The following is an 18,204-nucleotide window of genomic DNA, read 5'->3' as shown; positions in this document are numbered from 1 at the left end:
CACTGTAGGGTACCTGTGTCAAGTGCCTTGTCCAAAGCCATCTCCAGGGAAGTCATGGAGTGTTAAGGATCGTGTGACAGTCCCCCTCAGCTGGCCACAGGTGATGTCTGGCACAGTAGGAAAGCACAGTCTCTCTTCAGTGGCTTGAGGAAAACCCTAGTAAGGACAAAGCAGTAGCACTTCTGACATACAATGCCAGTTCCAAGCAAAATCTTGTACAGAAGCAACTGGGCACCTCACTGCATTATATGTTCACATATCAGTTGGAACACAAGCCTTTTTCCTGAAATTATTGTCTTCAGTCAAAGCAGGTCTTTTAAACCCTCTCAACACCTCCATGCTTTTAGCAACATGCTGCACCCATGGTCTGCTCTGCTGTGCCATGGATGTAAGTGCTGAGAAAATCTAGTCATCCAACTTAAAATTCGCCTTTTTTTTTATCAGAGCCCTTGGGCAATTGATGGTCACAAGGAATTCATGTCAGATGCTTTCCTCAAGACCAAATCCAGTAAAGAGTGTTTACATACCAGGTTCTGTGGGCTCTAAGTTTACACACAAGATCTTTTGTGAAGGTTACCTATAAAGAAAAAAAAAAATTGATCAAACGCAGAGCACCAGAACAGTTTATGTGTCAGGCCTGATCCATCATCTTTACAAGTCAGCTGCTGTCGTGATTGCTTAGGCTGGTAATTAAGAAAAGCAAGTAAAGCAAACTGGATAGCATTCCATACTCCACACAAATCCTGAGTATTAAAAGGTGTGGTGACTCATGATCTGCAAAATGGGAAACAGAGCAAGCATTTCATTAGAGAGCCCCTGCTTTAAATCAGCATGAGCAAACTAAGGCAGAGACCCCATCCCAGGTTTCTCCATGCCTTATTCAACCAAGGCAATGTTTACATAAGAGCTGTTTATTCCTTTCTATCCCTGCAGAGGGGATGTGTGCTGACCGTGGCACAGCTTTATGGTTTGGCTGCGTTCCTACAGAACTGCTGCTCGTGCCTCTGCACACAGACTAAGTGTCACACACCTCTGGTGCCTTACAGGGTTTTTCTAGCAATGTGTTACTAAACAATCATCCTTTGTATTGCACAACTAAATGTGCTTGTGGCCAGCTTTTGTGCCGCTTGGTGTGCTTCAGTGCCAAAAATCCTTGCAAAAAATCTGCTTTCTTGGTGCATGTTTCAAGATGTTGGGGAGACAGAGCCAGCCAGGCTCAGCACCCTCAGAGGGGCTTGAGGGGGATGTCAGCACAGCTCTGCCTGTTCTGGGCTTTGGCATTAGGAAAAAGGGCTCCTTTTCCCCTACATCAAAGAGAAAATAGGGTACATGTGAACAGGAAGCGTTTTCCTCTACGGTTTGCAGCCTAAGGCCATGCCCTTCTGCTAAGGAGGCTTAAAACGAAATGAGAAAAGCCATCCATAACTTTTTAAATTCTCATTTGTTTCAGCACTAAGTTAATTTTGAGGACTGAAATGCAAAAGAAAAAACAAACAAGCAACAAAAAGCAATCACATAATTCAGCTGAGGAAGGCAAGAGCTGGTGAAAGCACGACCAAATACTGAAGAAGCTGCTTATGAGGGACCTGCTTTTGCACAGATTGTTGCGATTCTGCTGAGGTAAAATAAAATCGTGATTAATAAAGGGTATCCAGGGCAGTTTGGAGAGGCTGAAATTGGAAGACGAGGTCTTCCTGTGGGGGGTGGTTTTGGGGTAGGAAAGGGGCTCTGCGCAGAAGCTTCTCGTGGCCCTCCCTGAGGGTTTCTGGGCACCATTTTACCTCACAAAGGGTGGGGGCGCCTCGAGCCCCCCGCCGCCATCTTAGGGGGCTGTGAGGGGAGCCCTGCGTGGCAGGGGGCTCCAGGACACCCCCGGCACCCAGCCCTCACCAACACCTCAGAAACCCTCCCAAACCTCCAAAAGTCACCACAGGGCTCCCTGCCCACCCCTCCAAGTGTTTTTATGGCTAACACCTGTGGGTAATCGGGGTTAACGAGGGACAGCGGTGCCCGGGGGGCAGCCTGAGGGGAGCCCACACCTGAGGCGCTGCAGGAGGACGCACACCTCAGCTTGATTCTGTGGAGAAAAGGTGAGTAAATTTGTATTTTTATGCATTTTTTTTCCCCTCATGGGACAGCATGACCTGCTATGGAGCAGCTGGGTCAGGGTTGAAGGGGGAAAACAGCAAAATTGTTGGGAAGTAGGTGCTTTGGGTGTTGGGTTTCCACAGGGGTGTCCATGGGGAGGGAGGGCCCCAGCATGTGGGGATGTGAGGGGGTCTCAGTGTGGCAGAACTTACCCTCATCCCTTGGCTCCTGTCCAGAGGAGCAGACAGGACAGGTACAGAGTTTGTACTTATCTGATCCCAAGGATATCCCACTCTAGTAGCATCCAGTTTTACGCTGCCCAGACCTCCATCACACCACAGGAAAGGGGAACTGTGTGCTTCCTATGAGCTGCCCCAAAATGGGGCAGTTATGAGGTAATGCAGTGTAAAGTTTGAGGCTGGCTTTCTGAAAATGAGTGATGAAGTTGCTTTTGGTTACTAAATGTTGAAACCGGGTCTGAGGGAGCAGGAGGGGAGAAGACGAGGGAAGAACACAACTGTCACCTCTTGCAGACCTGGTCACCTTGTTGCTTTGTACAGTGAACGTCAGTTAATTTCGTATTTGTTGTGTTTGGAGGAAATTGTCACGCACTACTTTGTTTGTAAACTCTGTGGGAAGTGACCTTGCTAGTTTCCCACGCCCCACCTCAACCTGGAGTGGCCCTCAGCTGCCCCAGCACACACTTACCCCACACACTGTTTCTGGGTGCACAGTGTCCTCTGTCTTTTGAGGCTGTGACAGTCAGTGTCACATGCAGGCTCGTGTAGCCACAGAGTCACTCAAATGGCCTATTTCTGTCAAGTGAAGTTAATGTGAACCGCTCAGGGAGAAGTTATTTTTTGAGAAGACAAAGCTGCTGGTCTGTCTTAGCCCTCACTGCTCTTCTGGATTCTGCGTGAAATTTTAACTCCTGTCCTATCTACCATTTCCAAACTCACCTTTTTTTTAAAACAGTTCATTATTTGTTCTCCTCTCCTTAAGTGTGAGGTGAAAACATACATCAATTAATCTGTATTGATAGAATCATTTAGATTAGAAAAGACCCTTCATATCAAGTGCAACAGTTAACCTAATACCACTAAATCCACTGTCCCCCCAAGTGTCCCTCCACATCTTTGAAATACCTGCAGGCATGGTGGCTCCACCACTTCCCTGGGTAGCTGTTCCACTGCAGACGTTTGTCCTCGTACCCAACTAAATCTCCATGTTATAACACAAAGCCTCACAGCTGCTTCTCAGGAGGTCTCGAGGTCCCATTTCCCTTGCTGTGATGCTGTAAGGAGGTACAGTGGTGACTGCACACTATGCAGGATTTTAATTAAAAAAAAAAAAAAAGGCAAAAAACCAAAATCTGCATCTTTAGGCCATGCTGTGGTTCTTCCAGCTCCCTGCTTTCCCATTCACCGTGTCCCTCACTCTGCCTGCAGCAGGGCACACTGTTCTGGCTTTTCCAAACCACTCCAGCAGGAGAGAAAGTCTTGTCACCACTCCAGGAGCCAGCCAGGGCACTCTACATTTCCCAGTGTCACTTAGAGGAACAGGATTATTTATAGCTCTGGGACACAGGAGAACAAAACTCAAGCAGCAGGAAGTGCTGGCAAAGGGATGCTTCCTTCCTACCCTTTCTCCTGTTTTGTGGTCTCCTTAGTGGTAACTGCCAGCGCTAAAAAGCAGGATAGGCCTAATTAATTCTTGTGGAAAGTCCAGGAGGGGGGTAGCCCCCTTGAGGGCACTGTTTGTACCCTGAGCACAGCAGTCAGGAACACTTGGGGCCAGCCTACCTGGCAACCAGGACTGCCAGCTTAAGGGCAAAAAAACAGGATTAGCTTTATTCTTGTCAGTTCTGAGACACAGACCTCACCTGACCAGGGCAGGCAGGAGCAGGCACACACAGACCAGCTGGGAGCTCCTCTGTGCCTCAGCTACATAAGGGCCTCGTACCTTTTCAGTGCTGTACACTGCACTTAGCTACCTGCAGCCAGGTAATGTGACAGAGGGGGAAACAAAAACTATCCTCTTTTCCCCAGCTCCCCACCCCAAACACCCTGCAAAATAAAACAATCTCAAGACTTACTTGACAAGGCAAAGCATCAGCAAGACTGCCTTCATCCTTTTCCTAGTAAAGGCATCCCAGCCTCTAAAAACTAACCTCCTATCCCATAAATAATGCAGTAGATGCAGGGCAGGAATTGAAAACACCATTATCCATGCCCGTCCTGCAGCATGGCCAGGCTCCTGCTGTCTCCCATGGGGGTGCCCAGCTCTGGGCAGCTGCTGCAGTACAGGTTAGGACACTGTTGCTGACATGAGGGCAACAGCCTTGGAGCCTGTCAGCCTTTCCATGAAAAGCCTGGAATGGCTCAAATCCTCTGCAGTGTTGTATTGCCCCTACCCAAGCAGCTGGCCCAACTGCTCAGCTGTTGAAGGAGCAGCAAATGCAGCCCTGCTGATGGATTAGCCAACAGGGATCACATTCCAGCAGTGGAGCAGCATTTGGCTAAGGAAGGCCTCAGCTGTACAGGCCATTGACTGAGCTGCACCAGGGCAGCACTGTCAGTCACAGAGCCAGCCCCCAAAACCTGGGCAGCCTGTCCAGGCTCCCAGTTCCCCACAGTACATAGGACTTCTTTACCTTCCACCAGGTCCTCAAATGCCACATCAGTCCCAGCTCCAGCTCTCTCCTGGGTCAGCATGGTTAGCAGGATGCTGGGAAGGAGCAGTAGCAGACACACTCCAAGGCATTGCATGAGCAGAAAGCTTGTAAGCACAAGAGACTGTTCACTAAGCTTTTTTGTTCATCTGCCTAACTGGAATTGTTTGGTGCACTTAGGATTTAACACCTGTGGTAACCTAGTTCTGTACAGCCCTTAAGCTGCACCTGGGGTGTAGCAGTCCAGCATTACAGACACTGTCCCACAGGCTGCCACGTGGTCTGTCACCCATACTGGGTATGTTGCTCAGCCCCTGACTTTATGGTACCTGATACCAGGTCTCTGTGTTAAGACCTCAGTTCATGAGGCAGCACAGACAGCCTGATCCTCTCAGAACCTCACACCTAAGCTTTCTGTCAGGCTTCACCTTTCACTCCACACATCTGTTTCCTGGCAAGTGCAGTCAGCCTGACCTGCCTGCTCTTTTCTGCTGCTCAGGTATGCTTGTGCCAGCCTGCAATGCACCCGAGTGCTGAGCATGGGCTTGGAAAGCAAAGCTATTTGCAGAAGCACAAGCCATGCCTCGTGTTCCCTGTCAGTCCCTCATGCCCAGCGAGGAGATGGGAGCAGCTTTTCTTGGTCAGAGATAGCACAATGAACACCCCACATACCCCTGTTTAAGCTTCCCTGGCTGGACTAATCCCAGATTTTAGAAACCAGACAGGGACCACTTACTGCAGCCAACAAGGTGAAGGGAACAACTACTGCTAAGGCAGCTTTACTCACAGTCAGTCATGCTTTGCCTGGCTTGTGTCTAAATCAGTACCACCTGCAAATCCACAGTGTAAGGAGGCACGTGGTTGGATACATATCCCCTCCTTGCCCACCCCTGTAGCACACACAGGAGCAAGCAGATTAGAGCAGGAAACAGCAGAGGAAGCAGCCATTGCAAGTTTGGGTTTATTTCACTATGCGTGGGGCAGAAAACAAACAAACCAAGCTGTAACTGTTAGCTGAACTTAATGGCTTTGACTTTGAAGTCACCCTCCACAGCCAGGTACTGAATTTTCTCCATGCCCAGCCGATTAGGGAACTTGAACTCCGCCTCAGGCAGCTTCACCGTGGCCTCAGTTTGATCAAAGGAGATGCACATCTGTAGAGAGCCACAAGGAGAAAGGTTAACACATCACAGCTCCCAGGCCTCCCTCATTCCCCACTACTCCAGTCTGGGTGTGGGACAGGCGAGGTGGCTGCTGGTGCAAGGCCATGCTCACCAGCTCAGCCTCCTCCCTGCCCAGCAGAGGCATGGAGGGCAGGCCCCAAAGTCAGCTCCAAGTTTCTGCAGCTCCAGGATAAGACAGACCCAGTCTGAGTCTCAGGGCAGTGTTTTAACTGCTCTGAGTTGTGTGGCTTGCAAAGGAGGGCCAGAGTGGCCCTTGACACATCTGAGCTGTGGGGCATTGGCTTGACAGCTCATTGGCTTTAGCTGCAAGAGTCTTCCCCTGTTGCTTATTCCCTTTCCATACCTGCTCTTTCTCCTCCACAGAGGCACGGGCAGCATTAAAGAGCTGTGCTCTTGGCCCTTCAGTGCTCAGTACCAGGGCCTTGTGCACCCTCAGGCCTCACCTCAATCTTGTCACCATGCTGGAAGGGAAAATCAGCCTTCCTGTCCTCCTCACCCCACGTGCCATCCTCCTTGGAATTGCACACGATGGTGTTGATGTCCCCGTGACAGTCAAAGCGAGGGTTGAAATGCAGCATGAGGGTGTTGCTGTCCTTCCCAACGTTCACAGCAAACCTGGGGAAACAGTCAGTGCCAAGGAGGTGCCTGTGAAGCAGCTCCAGCTACCCAGTGCTGGCAAGCTGAACACAGCAGGGGCTCTGTTCACACCCCAGTGCCACATCAATTCATTCACCGTGATCCTCCTCACTCACCCTTTGGCATCAGACTTGATCTTCCCTTTGACCTTGATGCACTCACCAGGCTCGATGTCCAGCTGAGTAACGACCAGTCCCTGCAGGGCCAAACCACAGGGGTTAGTCTGTCCCAGGGCAAGGCTTCCAGTCCTGCTTGGCCAGGGCACAGAGCAGCTCTGGCAGACCCAGACACCAGTTCTGTGCCAGAGGAAGGGTTGAGTCAGGCCCAGCTGCCACAGGGATCTCCCACTCCCCTAAGGTGACACAGAGCCTGGTGGCTTGACCCTGGCTACATGCCAGGTGCCTGCCAAAGCCATTCTATCGTGCCCCTCCACAACAAAAGGTTCCTGAGTTGAAATAAGGACAGGGAGAGGTCACTCATGGATTACTGTCACAGGCAAAACAGACTCGACTTGCATAAATTAATTGAATTTATTATTAATCAAAATCAGAGCAGGATAATGACAAGTAAAACAAACCTGAAGAACACATCCCCGCCACCCTTCCCTCCTTCCCAAGCTCTACCTCCTCTCCCCGCCAGAGGCACAGGGAGACAGGGAATGGGGATCAGTTCACCACAGGTTGTTTTCTGTCACTGCTCAGGGAGATAAGTCCTTCCCCTGGTCCAGCATGGAGTCCTTCCCACAGGCAACAGCTCTCCATGAGCTTTTCCAACATGAGTCCTTCCCATAGGCTACAGTTCTTCACAAACTGCTCCATTGTTGGTCCATTCCACAGGTTCAAAGCCTTCTTTCAGGCATCCACCTACTCCAGCTTGGTCTCCTCGTGGATCTCTGCCCCCCCCAGACCTCCATGGGCTGCGAGGCACAGCTGCTTTACCATGGTCTTCACTGCGGACTGCAAGGGAACCTCAGCTCTGGCTCCTGGAGCACCTCTCCCCTTCCTTCTTCACTGACCAGGGTGTCTGCAGGGCTGTTTCTCTCACAGATTCTCACTCCTCTCTTCTCAGAGTGCAATTCCTTCTGCGCCACAGCTTTTGTTCCTTCAGTGTGTTATCACGGAGGCATCGCTGCCACCTCCGATGGGCTGGGCCTTGGCCAGCAGCAGGTCCCTCCTGGAGCCAGCTGGCATTGGCCCTGCCGGACATGGGGGAAGCTTCTGGCAGCTGCTCACAGAAGCCACCTCTACAGCCCCCCCACTCCCCAAACATGGCCATGCAAACCCAGCACAGGAGGGGATTCAAGAGCAGGGGACAGGCACTGCTTTACCAGCTGCTGCAGAAGCAATGTTGCCGAGCTGTACCTAACCACATCAGCTCAGGTAGGGAGACCAATTGCAAACTAGGTGACTTGGGCACTGCCACCCAGCCCCAGCTGTCGTTGCCCTCCTGCCTGCTCCCTGCTCTGCCCACACCCAGACTGCCGAGGTCAGGTTCCCCCCCGAGTCACTAAACCACTTATCTCCGCGGCACTAACTCTGCCTTCTGGCTCTGCTTCCAGTGCAGCGCTGGAACTCAGCGCCCAGGGGGTCTTTCGAGGAAAGTAAAGCTGGGGGGGTAGGGGTGGGTTAGAATACACTGCCAGCCTGCTTTCCTCTCCTGTTACAATAGGAGTTAACCCAGCCCTGTACCCAAAAGGCACTTTGCCAAAAGGAAAATACAAAGTTTAAGGGGAAAAAAAAAAAAGTATAAAGGGTATTCAAACTGTAGAGTTACAAATAGACCCAAACCTTTAGACTATTTGAGGATAGAAACATTCCTCAGCTTTCCCACTTATAACATGCTCGAGGAGGAGAGGAAAACCGGCTGGTCAGCCCTGTTCCTCCCACAGCCGTGTATCAGCCTCGCACTTCCTCTCAGCTCATTCTTTTCTCCTCCTACCTCTGGCACCAGGCCCAAAGTCCATACACAGCCCAGCCCTAGTCCTCCTTGTCACACCAGCCAAAAGAGGCACTCACTTGCTCCATGCTGCAGACACCAGCCCCACCAGGCAGGACACCCCCGAGCCCCTTCTCCACAAGCCGGAGTAACGCAGCGCGCAGCTCCAGCAGCTTAAATCCCTCGGGCAGGACCATCACATGATTGGAGTGGGGGGGGCGACGGTGGTGATCGATTGCAGCTGTTCGGGGATGGAGCTTCCCAGCCATTTAAAGGGGACAGCGGGAGATCTGTAGCGATACTGCTCTTTGCAGGCAGAAAGTGTATGATTTTAAGAGCTAAGTGGTTGTTTGCTTCTGCGTGATCCTGGCAATCCTTGCTGTAAGCTCTCCTAGCTGCTATGCAGTGTCTCTTGGCTCCTATCCCAGGAGCCGGAGTGCAGCTCTGTGATAGCAGCGAGGTGCTTTTGTTAAGCGATCTCTGTCTAAAATCAGGATTGGAGTCCTCGTGTTACTGCTGCAGAGTGAGTGCCTCTGTGGATACGTGCTCTCCCAGCCCAGCCTCGTGCCTGCAAGGCCTGCACTGACGGGAGCCCCTGGGTACAAATCATCACTGCCTGCAGTGAAATGAAACTCAAGGGTTTGGTATACTCCATGTCGGTATTTAAAAACTGCCTGACAGTTCAGGTTGGTGGTGTGGGGCTCTAGCAGATGTGAGAACTCAGGCTGCATCTTTTGAAAAGTAGCCTGATCTCGCTGGTTCCATTCCAGTTGCAAAAGGCTCCAGAGGGAAAAGAGAAATGCTTTGTTAGCTGAGGAAGAGGCAGGACAGGCCAGTGTGCAGCTGAGGGGACAGGAGAGGCGCCTGCTCTCCCAGCCAGTCCCTAATGCCTGCTATTCCCCTTTCCTAAATCCCTTAAAAGCACCCAGCATGACTGCCCCGAGGGCCTTTGCAGGGCAGGGCGGTGAAGGTGGGAGCAGCTGCAGTGCTTTGGGGGCCTGTGTCACTGGATCAGCCTGTACTTTGCAGTGGCTTTAGCAGTGTCCTCAGCCCTCTGTGCCTCAGTTTCCCTCATCCCTGCAGTGACACTACTGACATGCAGCTTCACAATCCCACCTGTAAACCCGCAGTCAGAGCTGCTGGATAAATGCAGTGTGCTACTTGTTGGCCAAGTCATGACCAGGCTGTGAGGCACCTGCCTGCAGGTAACTTTTGGAAGGGCTGCACAGGGCACCTCACAAAACAGTGCAGGTAGCAGTGGGAAACATGGTGCCCTGCAGGGGGCTGCTGGAACTTCATTAGAGCAGCGTGCTCATGGTTACAGGCACAGCATCCTGACTCCTGACACCATCCTTTGTCCCAGATATCCCCCACACCCACTTCAGAACATTCCCGTGGCATTTCAGCAAAGCTGAGCTGTGTTTGAACTAGAAAGTCACCACCCTGGATTGGAGCCTGTGACTGGGATGTGTAAGAGAGGGCAAAATGCTGACTGAAAGTGCTGCAGGGAAAATCCTGCAAATGCTCTGGCATCCAACTAACTCTCTGGTCGTCCTGCACATACACAAGAGCCATACTGCAGTCAGGAGTTAACTGGGAACAGAGTTGGTGCAGGTAGCAAATGCCACCGAGGGCAGGCCTCCTCCACACAGAGCTGGGAGAAGCCCAACTAATTCCACCTTAAGTTAGCCCCAATCTCTAGCAATTTTAGCTGGGATCACGTGTTAGAGACAGGCTTTGGATGCCTGCTTGCTGTGCCTGAGTTACTGTGCAGTTGTTCTCTGGGTCACTGCCACTCGTGAGGGGTTGAACAAATGCTGTTTGGTCGGTTGGGTTTGTGTATTTGTTTTCTGTTCAGCTCTGTGAAATCCCTGGAGACTTCTCTCCTCCTTTCAGTGCTGGGGCCGTGCAGTGCCACAGCGTTGGCCACTCTGACGCCACTTCAGAAATGCACATTTAATGTGAGCTGCTTCTCTGGCCTGAGGTCTCCTCCTCTGACCCTTCAGACAGGGAAATACCTTTCTAATAACACACGGAGACTGCACTGTTTGTTTTTCTGGAGTGCTCTGCACTGGCAGCCCGGTTGGTTTAGCAACAAACCCTTTGGTCTGTAGATTTCAAGCACTCCTGGTTGGACGCCCTGCGAAATCAGAAAAGTGTTTATTCTCAGGCTACAATGCTGAGTTGCCCAACTTCCCTCCATTTTTCCCAGGGATTAAGTGGGGGAAAAGTGGGGGAGCCAGTGGGTCTCCTTCCCTTTCAGAGAGTTTGTAAAGGGTGCAGGCAGAGAAGAGTCATCTTCTGCTCATCCAGAGGTGATGCCCAGAGGAATTTTCTCCCATGGGGAAAATTAAGGGTGCTTTCCTAGTGCTTTGCCTTGCAGGCTTGCTAGAGGACATGGGGGCCTGCCCAAACTCTTCATCCACCTCTTGATTTGCACAGGCTGCAGGCAGACAACTGGCCAGTCTGATTTTCTTGTAGCTCCCTAGAAACACCCCAGATTTGCTGTAGAAAGCTGTAAATACCATAAGGATGCAGCAGGCTGGTTGTTCTCTTTTTAATCTTCTGTGAGAAAAAATACACCCTAGCCATTGGCAACTCACATCCCTGGCTAATCACTGCTGTCATTAGCAATGGCTTGGCCCTGGTTTGGGAAGGTCTGAGAACACACCTTGCTGCTGGCTAACTCAGGGCCCAGAGTACATCTCCTCTGCCCGTGTGACACAGGGCCTGCTGGCTCTTCAGGCCCTGTGCCTGGCTTGTCTTGCTCTGAACCCACACACACTGGTAGCTGATGCTGCATGTCCCGAGTTACTCATTGCTGCAGCTGAGACAGAGGCCCCACTTCTTGCTGTGAGTAGTAACTTTCTCCTCCTCTGGAGAGGGCATCTGGCCCCAGGGCCAGCACAGCAGTACTGTACGTGTGCCCCCCTGGGAGGGCACCACTGCTGCAGCCATTGCCCCTGAATCACTTAGGGCCAGGGAGGGACAGGAACTGCACCAATCCAAGGATCATACTGGCAAAATGATGACAGGGAAAACTCCTCACCCTTTCCTAGTGTGAGAGAAAGCTTACAGTTTGCTTTAAGTTAGGGTTTATCTTTTCATATTCTTTAGGGAAGATCTGTTCTTGTCTCTGTAAGTTCGTTCTCAGTTCATCAAGCAGAGGCAGCATCTTTGTCTCACGCTGTCTTTAGGGAATATTTGTGTCAATACTGTCTGGATGGGATCCTGCTCTCAGCAATAGCCCCTGGTTACTCTTACAACCCAAATATTATGCTGTTACAGCATAACAGATATATACAGGATATTTCTATATACACACACAGGCTGTTTCCTATCTCTTGGAATATCTGGGGACTCCCAGTCTTCTGCTTCTGCTGTTGAAGTGTCTGATTCTCTCTGTTTCTCCTGTAGCACGTTAGTTTGTCTCATCTGAGCAGTTTCTGCCTTTTTGCTTGAGTAGCATGACCCCCTGAAGAGTGTGGGTGCACAGAGTTGCTCTGGACCCTTCTACACGGCTGGCTGAAACAGTGCTCTCACCACCATGGTGGCTTCCAGCCCTGTGCTATCCGTGGGCTGGGCTGCAGACCATGGGGGAATGGAGCCACACTCCCAAAAAATCTCTATCCTGCTCTTGAAAGACAAAGATGACTCAGGAGCCACAGTCCAGTGTGGCAGGAGGTTGAGAGGGCCTCCCAAAGCACTGCCTCAGAGGGAACTTTGTGCAGGTAGAAAGGCTGAAGGTCCAGTCCTCCCTGGAAACCAGCTGGGGTTGCATGGCCACATGTCCCTACAGCGTTTTTGTCCCTGAGGGCTTCCTGATTTCAGCTTTCCCTACATTAAAAGGGAAGCACCTCAATTCCGGGTTAATTATAAATTCAGTTAATTATAAAGAACTTCTTGCACTATCTCAAAGTGATGAAAGGAGTGTGCTGATGGTGTCCCTGGAATTTAAAGTATGTCTTCTCATTTTATTTCCCTCATTAACACTGTGACCCAAGCTGATAATCCCTGTGTTTCTCTCCTCTCTCAGTGGATTACATTTAACTAGAGCAAATTGTTAACTACTCAGAAGAACTGGGCCTTTGTTGTGTTGGACTCATTTCACTTCGGCACCTCCCTCCACACGTTTTAAGTTTGCAGGTGGTGAACACCTCCCCTCAGAGTTTGTTGCCTCATCTCTGAGGAGCTGTTTGCATTTGTTCCTCACAGGAGGTGAGGGACACTACTCTGAAGTTATGGATCCAGGTCCATCTTTTCCTCCCCTTTGCAGCTCACCAGAGATCTTGGTCAAGCAGCTATTGCAGAGTGAACTCTCAGCACAGCTCACGGGTTACTGACCCTACAAGGGCATGTTTTCTAGAGGTCTGTCAGCTCTGGCAGTTTTAAGTACTTATTTTTCTTCACAACATAGTTGTTTACTTTACATATCTGACCACACTGCAAACTTCTGTGACAGGGAACAGACCCTGGAACACTTTTCACTGGGATATCGCAGTAGGATAGCAGCACTTCCCAAGCCTCATATATTCCTGTGGTCTAGCCCCAGGCAAGCTGGGTTTGATTTGTACCTCATGATCAGCTGCAAGGGGACTTGTGTGGGGGTTGAAGATGGGAAATTGTGCCTTTTCCCATCCCTGACCTGCTGAATAAAACCTAAACCTACACAGGCCTCGAAGTACTTCACATGGTGTGCTCTAATCAGTGGGGCAAAACCCCTCACAGTGACTTTGGACAGGGTGGGACCAGTGTCCATAAAAGCATTCCAGCAACCTTAGGCTGACTGATTTAGAAGAGCTCTCTTCTATCCTGACATATAGCACATACAGCATGCCAGGAGGGTTTAGAAACTCAAGCCATCTGGAGTTCTTTCCCACAAAAACATGTGTGTGCCAGAATTGGTCTCCTTTGAGCCACCCACAGTGAGAAGGGATTGTATTAAAGCTGGCTCAAGTTTCTTAAATTCAATTTCAGGCAAAAGAAAATTGTCGGCAAGTATTTGGAAAATGCCTTGGAAAGAACAAGCTGATAAAATGTAACAATCTTTGAAGAAACAGTAACACTGTCCATTCTGAGCCCTAAGACACTGAAGAGCCATCAAAGTGATGCTACGTGAACTGCCTTCCTCTTCCTGCCATCTTCTCCCTCAGTGTTTTTTCAGCCAGATTTAGAGTTTACCTGAAATGAGTCCAGGGTCATGAGGGCTCCCTTAGTTCAGAGGACAGCTCTGTGCTTCCCTGGCTGTTGAATTGCAATAGACAAAGATACACTTGGGGTTTAAGACTAACATTGGTGGATCTCTTTAATACAGCAGCTATAAATCAGTATCAAAGGGAGGCAGATCATTTGATTGGCTCCCACTATTCGTGACAGGCCATTTTACAGGGTGATATGTCATCTCAAAGGTAAAGAAGCCAGTTAGAAATATGCACAGGCACACACACATTTGGAAATACAAGTGGCAGTTCAGTAAGTTCTGCTTGGAAGCAAGAGCGTCATTCCCAAGCACCGTGGGCAGAGCAGAAACCCTGCTCCTAAAGCCTCTGAGGGCTGTGGTGCTCTTGGCTGGGTCCATGAAAGGATTCTGGCCACAGCATGATGAAATGAGGCAGTGGTGGGGAGCCCTGGGCACTGCAGGATGCAAGGAAAAGGGAGGGCAGACAGGATTCCTCCCAGTGACAGGAAGAATTGGGAGAGTGTGACTCATGGCCAAGGCCTCAGCCGTGACTCAGGACTGGGGTTGCAGCACACCTGCCAAAGTCTGCATGATCCCAAAATGCAAGGGAAGCACCACTGCATCCTCCCTCCCCTTTGACCACAGGCAGAGGAGAAGGACTTTCCAGGTGCCATGTCTGAATGCTTGGACACACAGATCCATGGCTGACTGCTGCTCCTCTCGAGCACAGACCATCCAGCGGCTAAAAAGTCACCCAGCATGAAATCAACAGGCAACCACGAGGAACTGCAACTTTGGGCTTGTTGGGAGGCAGCAATGAGGAACCAGGGAGAGGGCAGAGTTGCACGATCTCTGCTTGAATCATCTCTTCAGTATTTATAAAGCAAAGAGACAAAAAATCCAAATCAGATGCAAATAACTGCTGAACTCAAGCATCTGCATTCCCCTTGAGCCTGCCATTCAGCAGATGACTAAACCAGCTCTAGTGTTTATGCAAAGGAAAATGTGCAACTTCCCTTGGCTGTGCCCATCTGTGTGCCTTAGCCTGCAGGCCAGGCTGCCAGCCTTACTGACCTCTTGGAGATGTATTTATTAAAGCCACTTGCCTGGAAGCTGCCCTGCCTTGGCAAGAGCACTGCATTCCTTCTTTTTCCCTCTAAAACACTTAAGCCACATCTAGTCCCTGAGATGTACAGCTTTGTATGGTGCCATGCAGTGGCTCATCTTTCTCTGGAAACAGATGTGTTTTGATACACACATACATGCACTGTGAAACAACGTTGCCCAGCCCCCTCTACAGAAACCAGTCTTTATACATGGGGATTTCTGATGGGTTTTGTCAGCTTCTTGTGCTTGCTGTGAGCTCACAGCTCCTACTGCGTGCTACTTGCTTCTCCCTTGGGCCCCTCTGTCTTCCCTGGCCCATAGCAGGCTTGCAAACAGCCTGGCTCTGAGGGCAAACCCTGCCCTCATCCTTATCAGCTGCCCATTTGGTTCTCAGGCCACTCTAGATCCCCTCTCCAGGCAGCGTGAGAACCACGGGGGAGATAAGGAGGGTGCAGTGCTTGGTGATGGGGGAGCACAGCTCTGCATCCCTGGAGCAACAACACTGAGGCCTGGGAGGTACTTCTTGTCCTCTCTGTGAGTGACACTCAAGACCTTCCCATTTCCCTCAAACATTCTCTTCTGTTTACCAGTGACGTGCAACTCCCACGTGGACTTTGGACAACCTGAGATAACACCTGCCCCGTGCTTGGCTGTGCAAAGCTATTTGTCCCCTGCAGCGTTGTTATGGGACTCCACACACTAATTCAAATTCTTCTAATTCCCACTTTCACTAGAATATTCCAGGCTACTTTAAAGACCATAAAACACCTCTTGTGGTATCAAATCCATCAGAACATTCCTTCAGTCTAGAACCGCGTGTCAGGAAAGCCAAAAGAAAATATTTAAACGAAGAACTCTTTTCACAGAGGCCCTGCAGCAAGGAGGAAGCTCAAAGGATTTTGGCCCTTGCTTCCCATGGCAGCCTTAGAAATGCCAGCTGAGGCCACACAGCCTGACAGCTTGTGTGGAGAACCTTGCCTATGGTTTTGGTGGGTGTTCCCTTCACAACAGAAAATCTGATTTCTTAAACAAGTTGCTTCTTAAGCAGTTCGCTTATATTTTATGGACAGGCTGTAGAGTAAGAAAGCCCTGACAGACATTAGGAGCTAAAATGCCTCTGCCCAAATCCAATCCAGATTTAAAGTACCATGAGCCCTAGGCTTATTTAAACCACCCAGAAAGAAGTTTTCTCTACCAGGTCAAATTAATGGCTCTAATGAAAAAAATAATCTGCATAAAGTCATGCATCTGCATCTTTACAGAGAGGCTACTGCAGTATGTGCTCAGTTAAGTATTTAGCACAATACTGCCTCACTAGCAAACCTTTCTTGGTATCTTAAAATACATTCCTTTAAATTAATGGTAAAACACATTTTCTTTGCTTAAATAGCCTCATGTTGGGAATGAGGGGTATTAATTTAACCAAACTAAGAATTCTGCTTTTAGTGCTTTCCAGTGGACCCAGTTTCCAAAGAAAATATTTTTCCCTGAAAGGATAACAATTTTCATTTAATGGGGAAATTTGGGCTGGAGAAAACTGTACTGTTAATTGGGGGGGGGGGTGTTCTTATTGTAAACCCCACTCTGCTAAGCTGCCATCTGCTGCTACTAGCAGGAAATGTAGCCATGAGAAATCCTAACTTTACTGGGATTTAGTAGCAATTGGGGTTGTCTCATTACTTCCCAAAAGTGTGCAAGACTTTCTTCTCACTGTGGAGTTGCATACAAACTATTTCATTCAAATAGCATTCATCACAGTAGAAAAAAGTGCATTTTGTGTGATGGACTTTTCAATGGTGGGTTTGGTTTTTTTTTTTAATTCTACAAGTTCCCTTTCTCTTTGCTTCATAAAGTGCTGTGATACAAAGGGTGCCCTGGCCTATGGCTTGGGTTGCCAGTGCTCTGTGCTATTGCCCATCTGCTTTGCCCAGGGACACTTCTTTAATTGCAAGAAAGCCTCTAGGGTTGTTTGAGCTGGGCTCCCACCACTGCTCCAGCCTTTGGTCCTTGTTCAGAGGCTTGTAAAAAAAAAGGAACTGAAGCACAGCAATTTGTTCCCAGCTTTCTGCTCTCGGACTGGGAAGCTCAGTGTACATTCGGTGTGTTTGCAGGTGGGAAGCTCCTCTTGATTTGCTGAGTGGGAGGAGCTTCGTATGTTCAGGGAATATCCCTGCCCCAAAATGGGACTGCAGCTGACTGCTCCCTGTTCTGTGCTGGGTGACCCATCCAGCACTGCTGGGTGCTGGTGTGAGCACTGTTCTCCAGCTCCTGGTGTTTAAGAAGCCATTCTGTTGGGCTTTAGTGACAAGGACCCTCTAGGCAAAGGCCAGCTGGCAATGGACAAATAGACTTCATTAGTAGCTGTGCAATCCCACTGGACTGCCAGCTCACCTGGGCAACTCCTGAGGGAAGGATGTGGCATGAGTGTCACCAGAGCCACAATTTGGGAACGTAATCAAGGCCTTCACAAGATGCACATCCAGCTCTGCTGTGCTGTCTGCCTTTAGCAATCTGATGAGTGTGTGCAACAGTGTGTGCCCCAGGAGCAGGGGGGTGGTGACAAGGGGGTACCCTGCCTTCAGGGTTACCTTCACCAGAGCTTTGTAAGGCTCTGAGTGCTCAGGCCTGGCAGGATGTGATGGGCAAAGGCCACTGTGTGAAAAAACACCCCCCTCCTCTGAAGGCCGTGGTTTTTGGAGTACAAAGCAGTCGGTCAGAGATAAGCATTAAAGAGCAGAGGGGTGGACTTTATCATCAGCAGCTGACAAGTGGGAGGTGTGTCTTCAAATGCAATGAGAGGAGAGGGCAGAGTCCTGCTGTGCATTAATCTATGACATGTCCTGTGTTTCAGGGTGGTGCAAAGTCAGATGCCTGGATTGGGTGTGAATCCAGGAGCCACGTCCAGCTGCAATGAGGAAACAGGAGGGTGCACAGGTGTGGAAGTGGCCAGGCAGGCTGACAAGTAAGTAGTAAGGAGGTCAGGAGAGCTTTGAAACTGAGATGCTCAGGCTGCATGTGTGTACACCCAGAGGTGGATTATTCCTGGGTGACTGGATCTATGATGCACCAGGGTGGCAATGTGATTCCTCCAGGCATGCCTGATAAAAGATCTGGCCCTGCCTTCCACAGTGGGCTGGAGATGGGTTTCATCCTGTCCATGGCTTATTTCACCAGCACAAAACTTGGAGGATGAGGCTTTCTGTGGGTTAAAAGGGTGGTCATTGCCACAAGCAGTGACTGACTGCTTTTAAACTGTGGTGTAGGAGCTGTGCAGTATTACCAGTATTAACAGTTCTAATATCACTAAGGTGATAAACCAGAGTGAATGCACAATGGATCCAGTATGGAAAGTTTTTTCTCAGTTTCAAACTTCCTGACAGTTGCCTTGTAATTTAAAAATTGGA

At 49.9% G+C, this 18,204-nt stretch overlaps 3 protein-coding genes across 4 annotated transcripts in view; 2 read left to right on the top strand and 1 right to left on the bottom strand.

Moving 5' to 3' along the window:
• The window catches only part of SHROOM3 (shroom family member 3), a 122,479-nt gene extending 104,708 nt beyond the window's left edge, over positions 1–17,771 (top strand). Inside the window, exons 10-11 of one of the 2 annotated variants that reach the window (XR_010429793.1) lie at positions 1,451–2,090; positions 17,652–17,771. Coding sequence is in view for 1 of the 2 variants with exons in the window: in XM_064651380.1 (XP_064507450.1) it covers positions 1,451–1,456 (6 nt within the window). In the remaining variant the exon portion in view is untranslated. Of the gene's footprint in view, positions 1–1,450; positions 2,202–17,651 lie in introns of those variants that run through there. The other variant, XM_064651380.1, reaches the window with a different exon arrangement.
• The window catches only part of SEPTIN11 (septin 11), a 77,722-nt gene that overhangs the window by 4,435 nt on the left and 55,083 nt on the right, over positions 1–18,204 (top strand). The window lies entirely within an intron of this gene.
• LOC135412627 (16 kDa beta-galactoside-binding lectin) lies at positions 5,707–8,732 on the bottom strand. Its single transcript, XM_064651390.1, has 4 exons — positions 8,595–8,732; positions 6,696–6,775; positions 6,387–6,558; positions 5,707–5,913 (listed from the first exon to the last, which is right to left on the bottom strand). Exons 1-4 carry the CDS (start codon positions 8,709–8,711, stop codon positions 5,770–5,772), a joined length of 513 nt encoding a protein of 170 aa, XP_064507460.1. The 5' UTR covers positions 8,712–8,732; the 3' UTR covers positions 5,707–5,769.

Source organism: Pseudopipra pipra, chromosome 4 (genome assembly GCF_036250125.1).
Source record: "Pseudopipra pipra isolate bDixPip1 chromosome 4, bDixPip1.hap1, whole genome shotgun sequence".
In the NCBI taxonomy this organism is placed as follows: domain Eukaryota; kingdom Metazoa; phylum Chordata; class Aves; order Passeriformes; family Pipridae; genus Pseudopipra; species Pseudopipra pipra.
Note: the sequence above shows the minus strand (reverse complement) of the source record. Positions and strands in the feature narration are given on the sequence as shown.

Bases quoted from the DNA above. Each gene is read 5' to 3' on its own strand.
- LOC135412627 (XM_064651390.1), bottom strand. From the start codon at position 8,711: ATGGTCCTGCCCGAGGGATTTAAGCTGCTGGAGCTGCGCGCTGCGTTA. The intron at 6,776-8,594 runs GTGAGTGCCTCT...TTGGCCCTGCAG, and splicing joins GTGTCTGCAGCATGGAGCAA to GGACTGGTCGTTACTCAGCT. The intron at 6,559-6,695 runs GTGAGTGAGGAG...CTGTTTCCCCAG, and splicing joins ATCAAGTCTGATGCCAAAGG to GTTTGCTGTGAACGTTGGGA.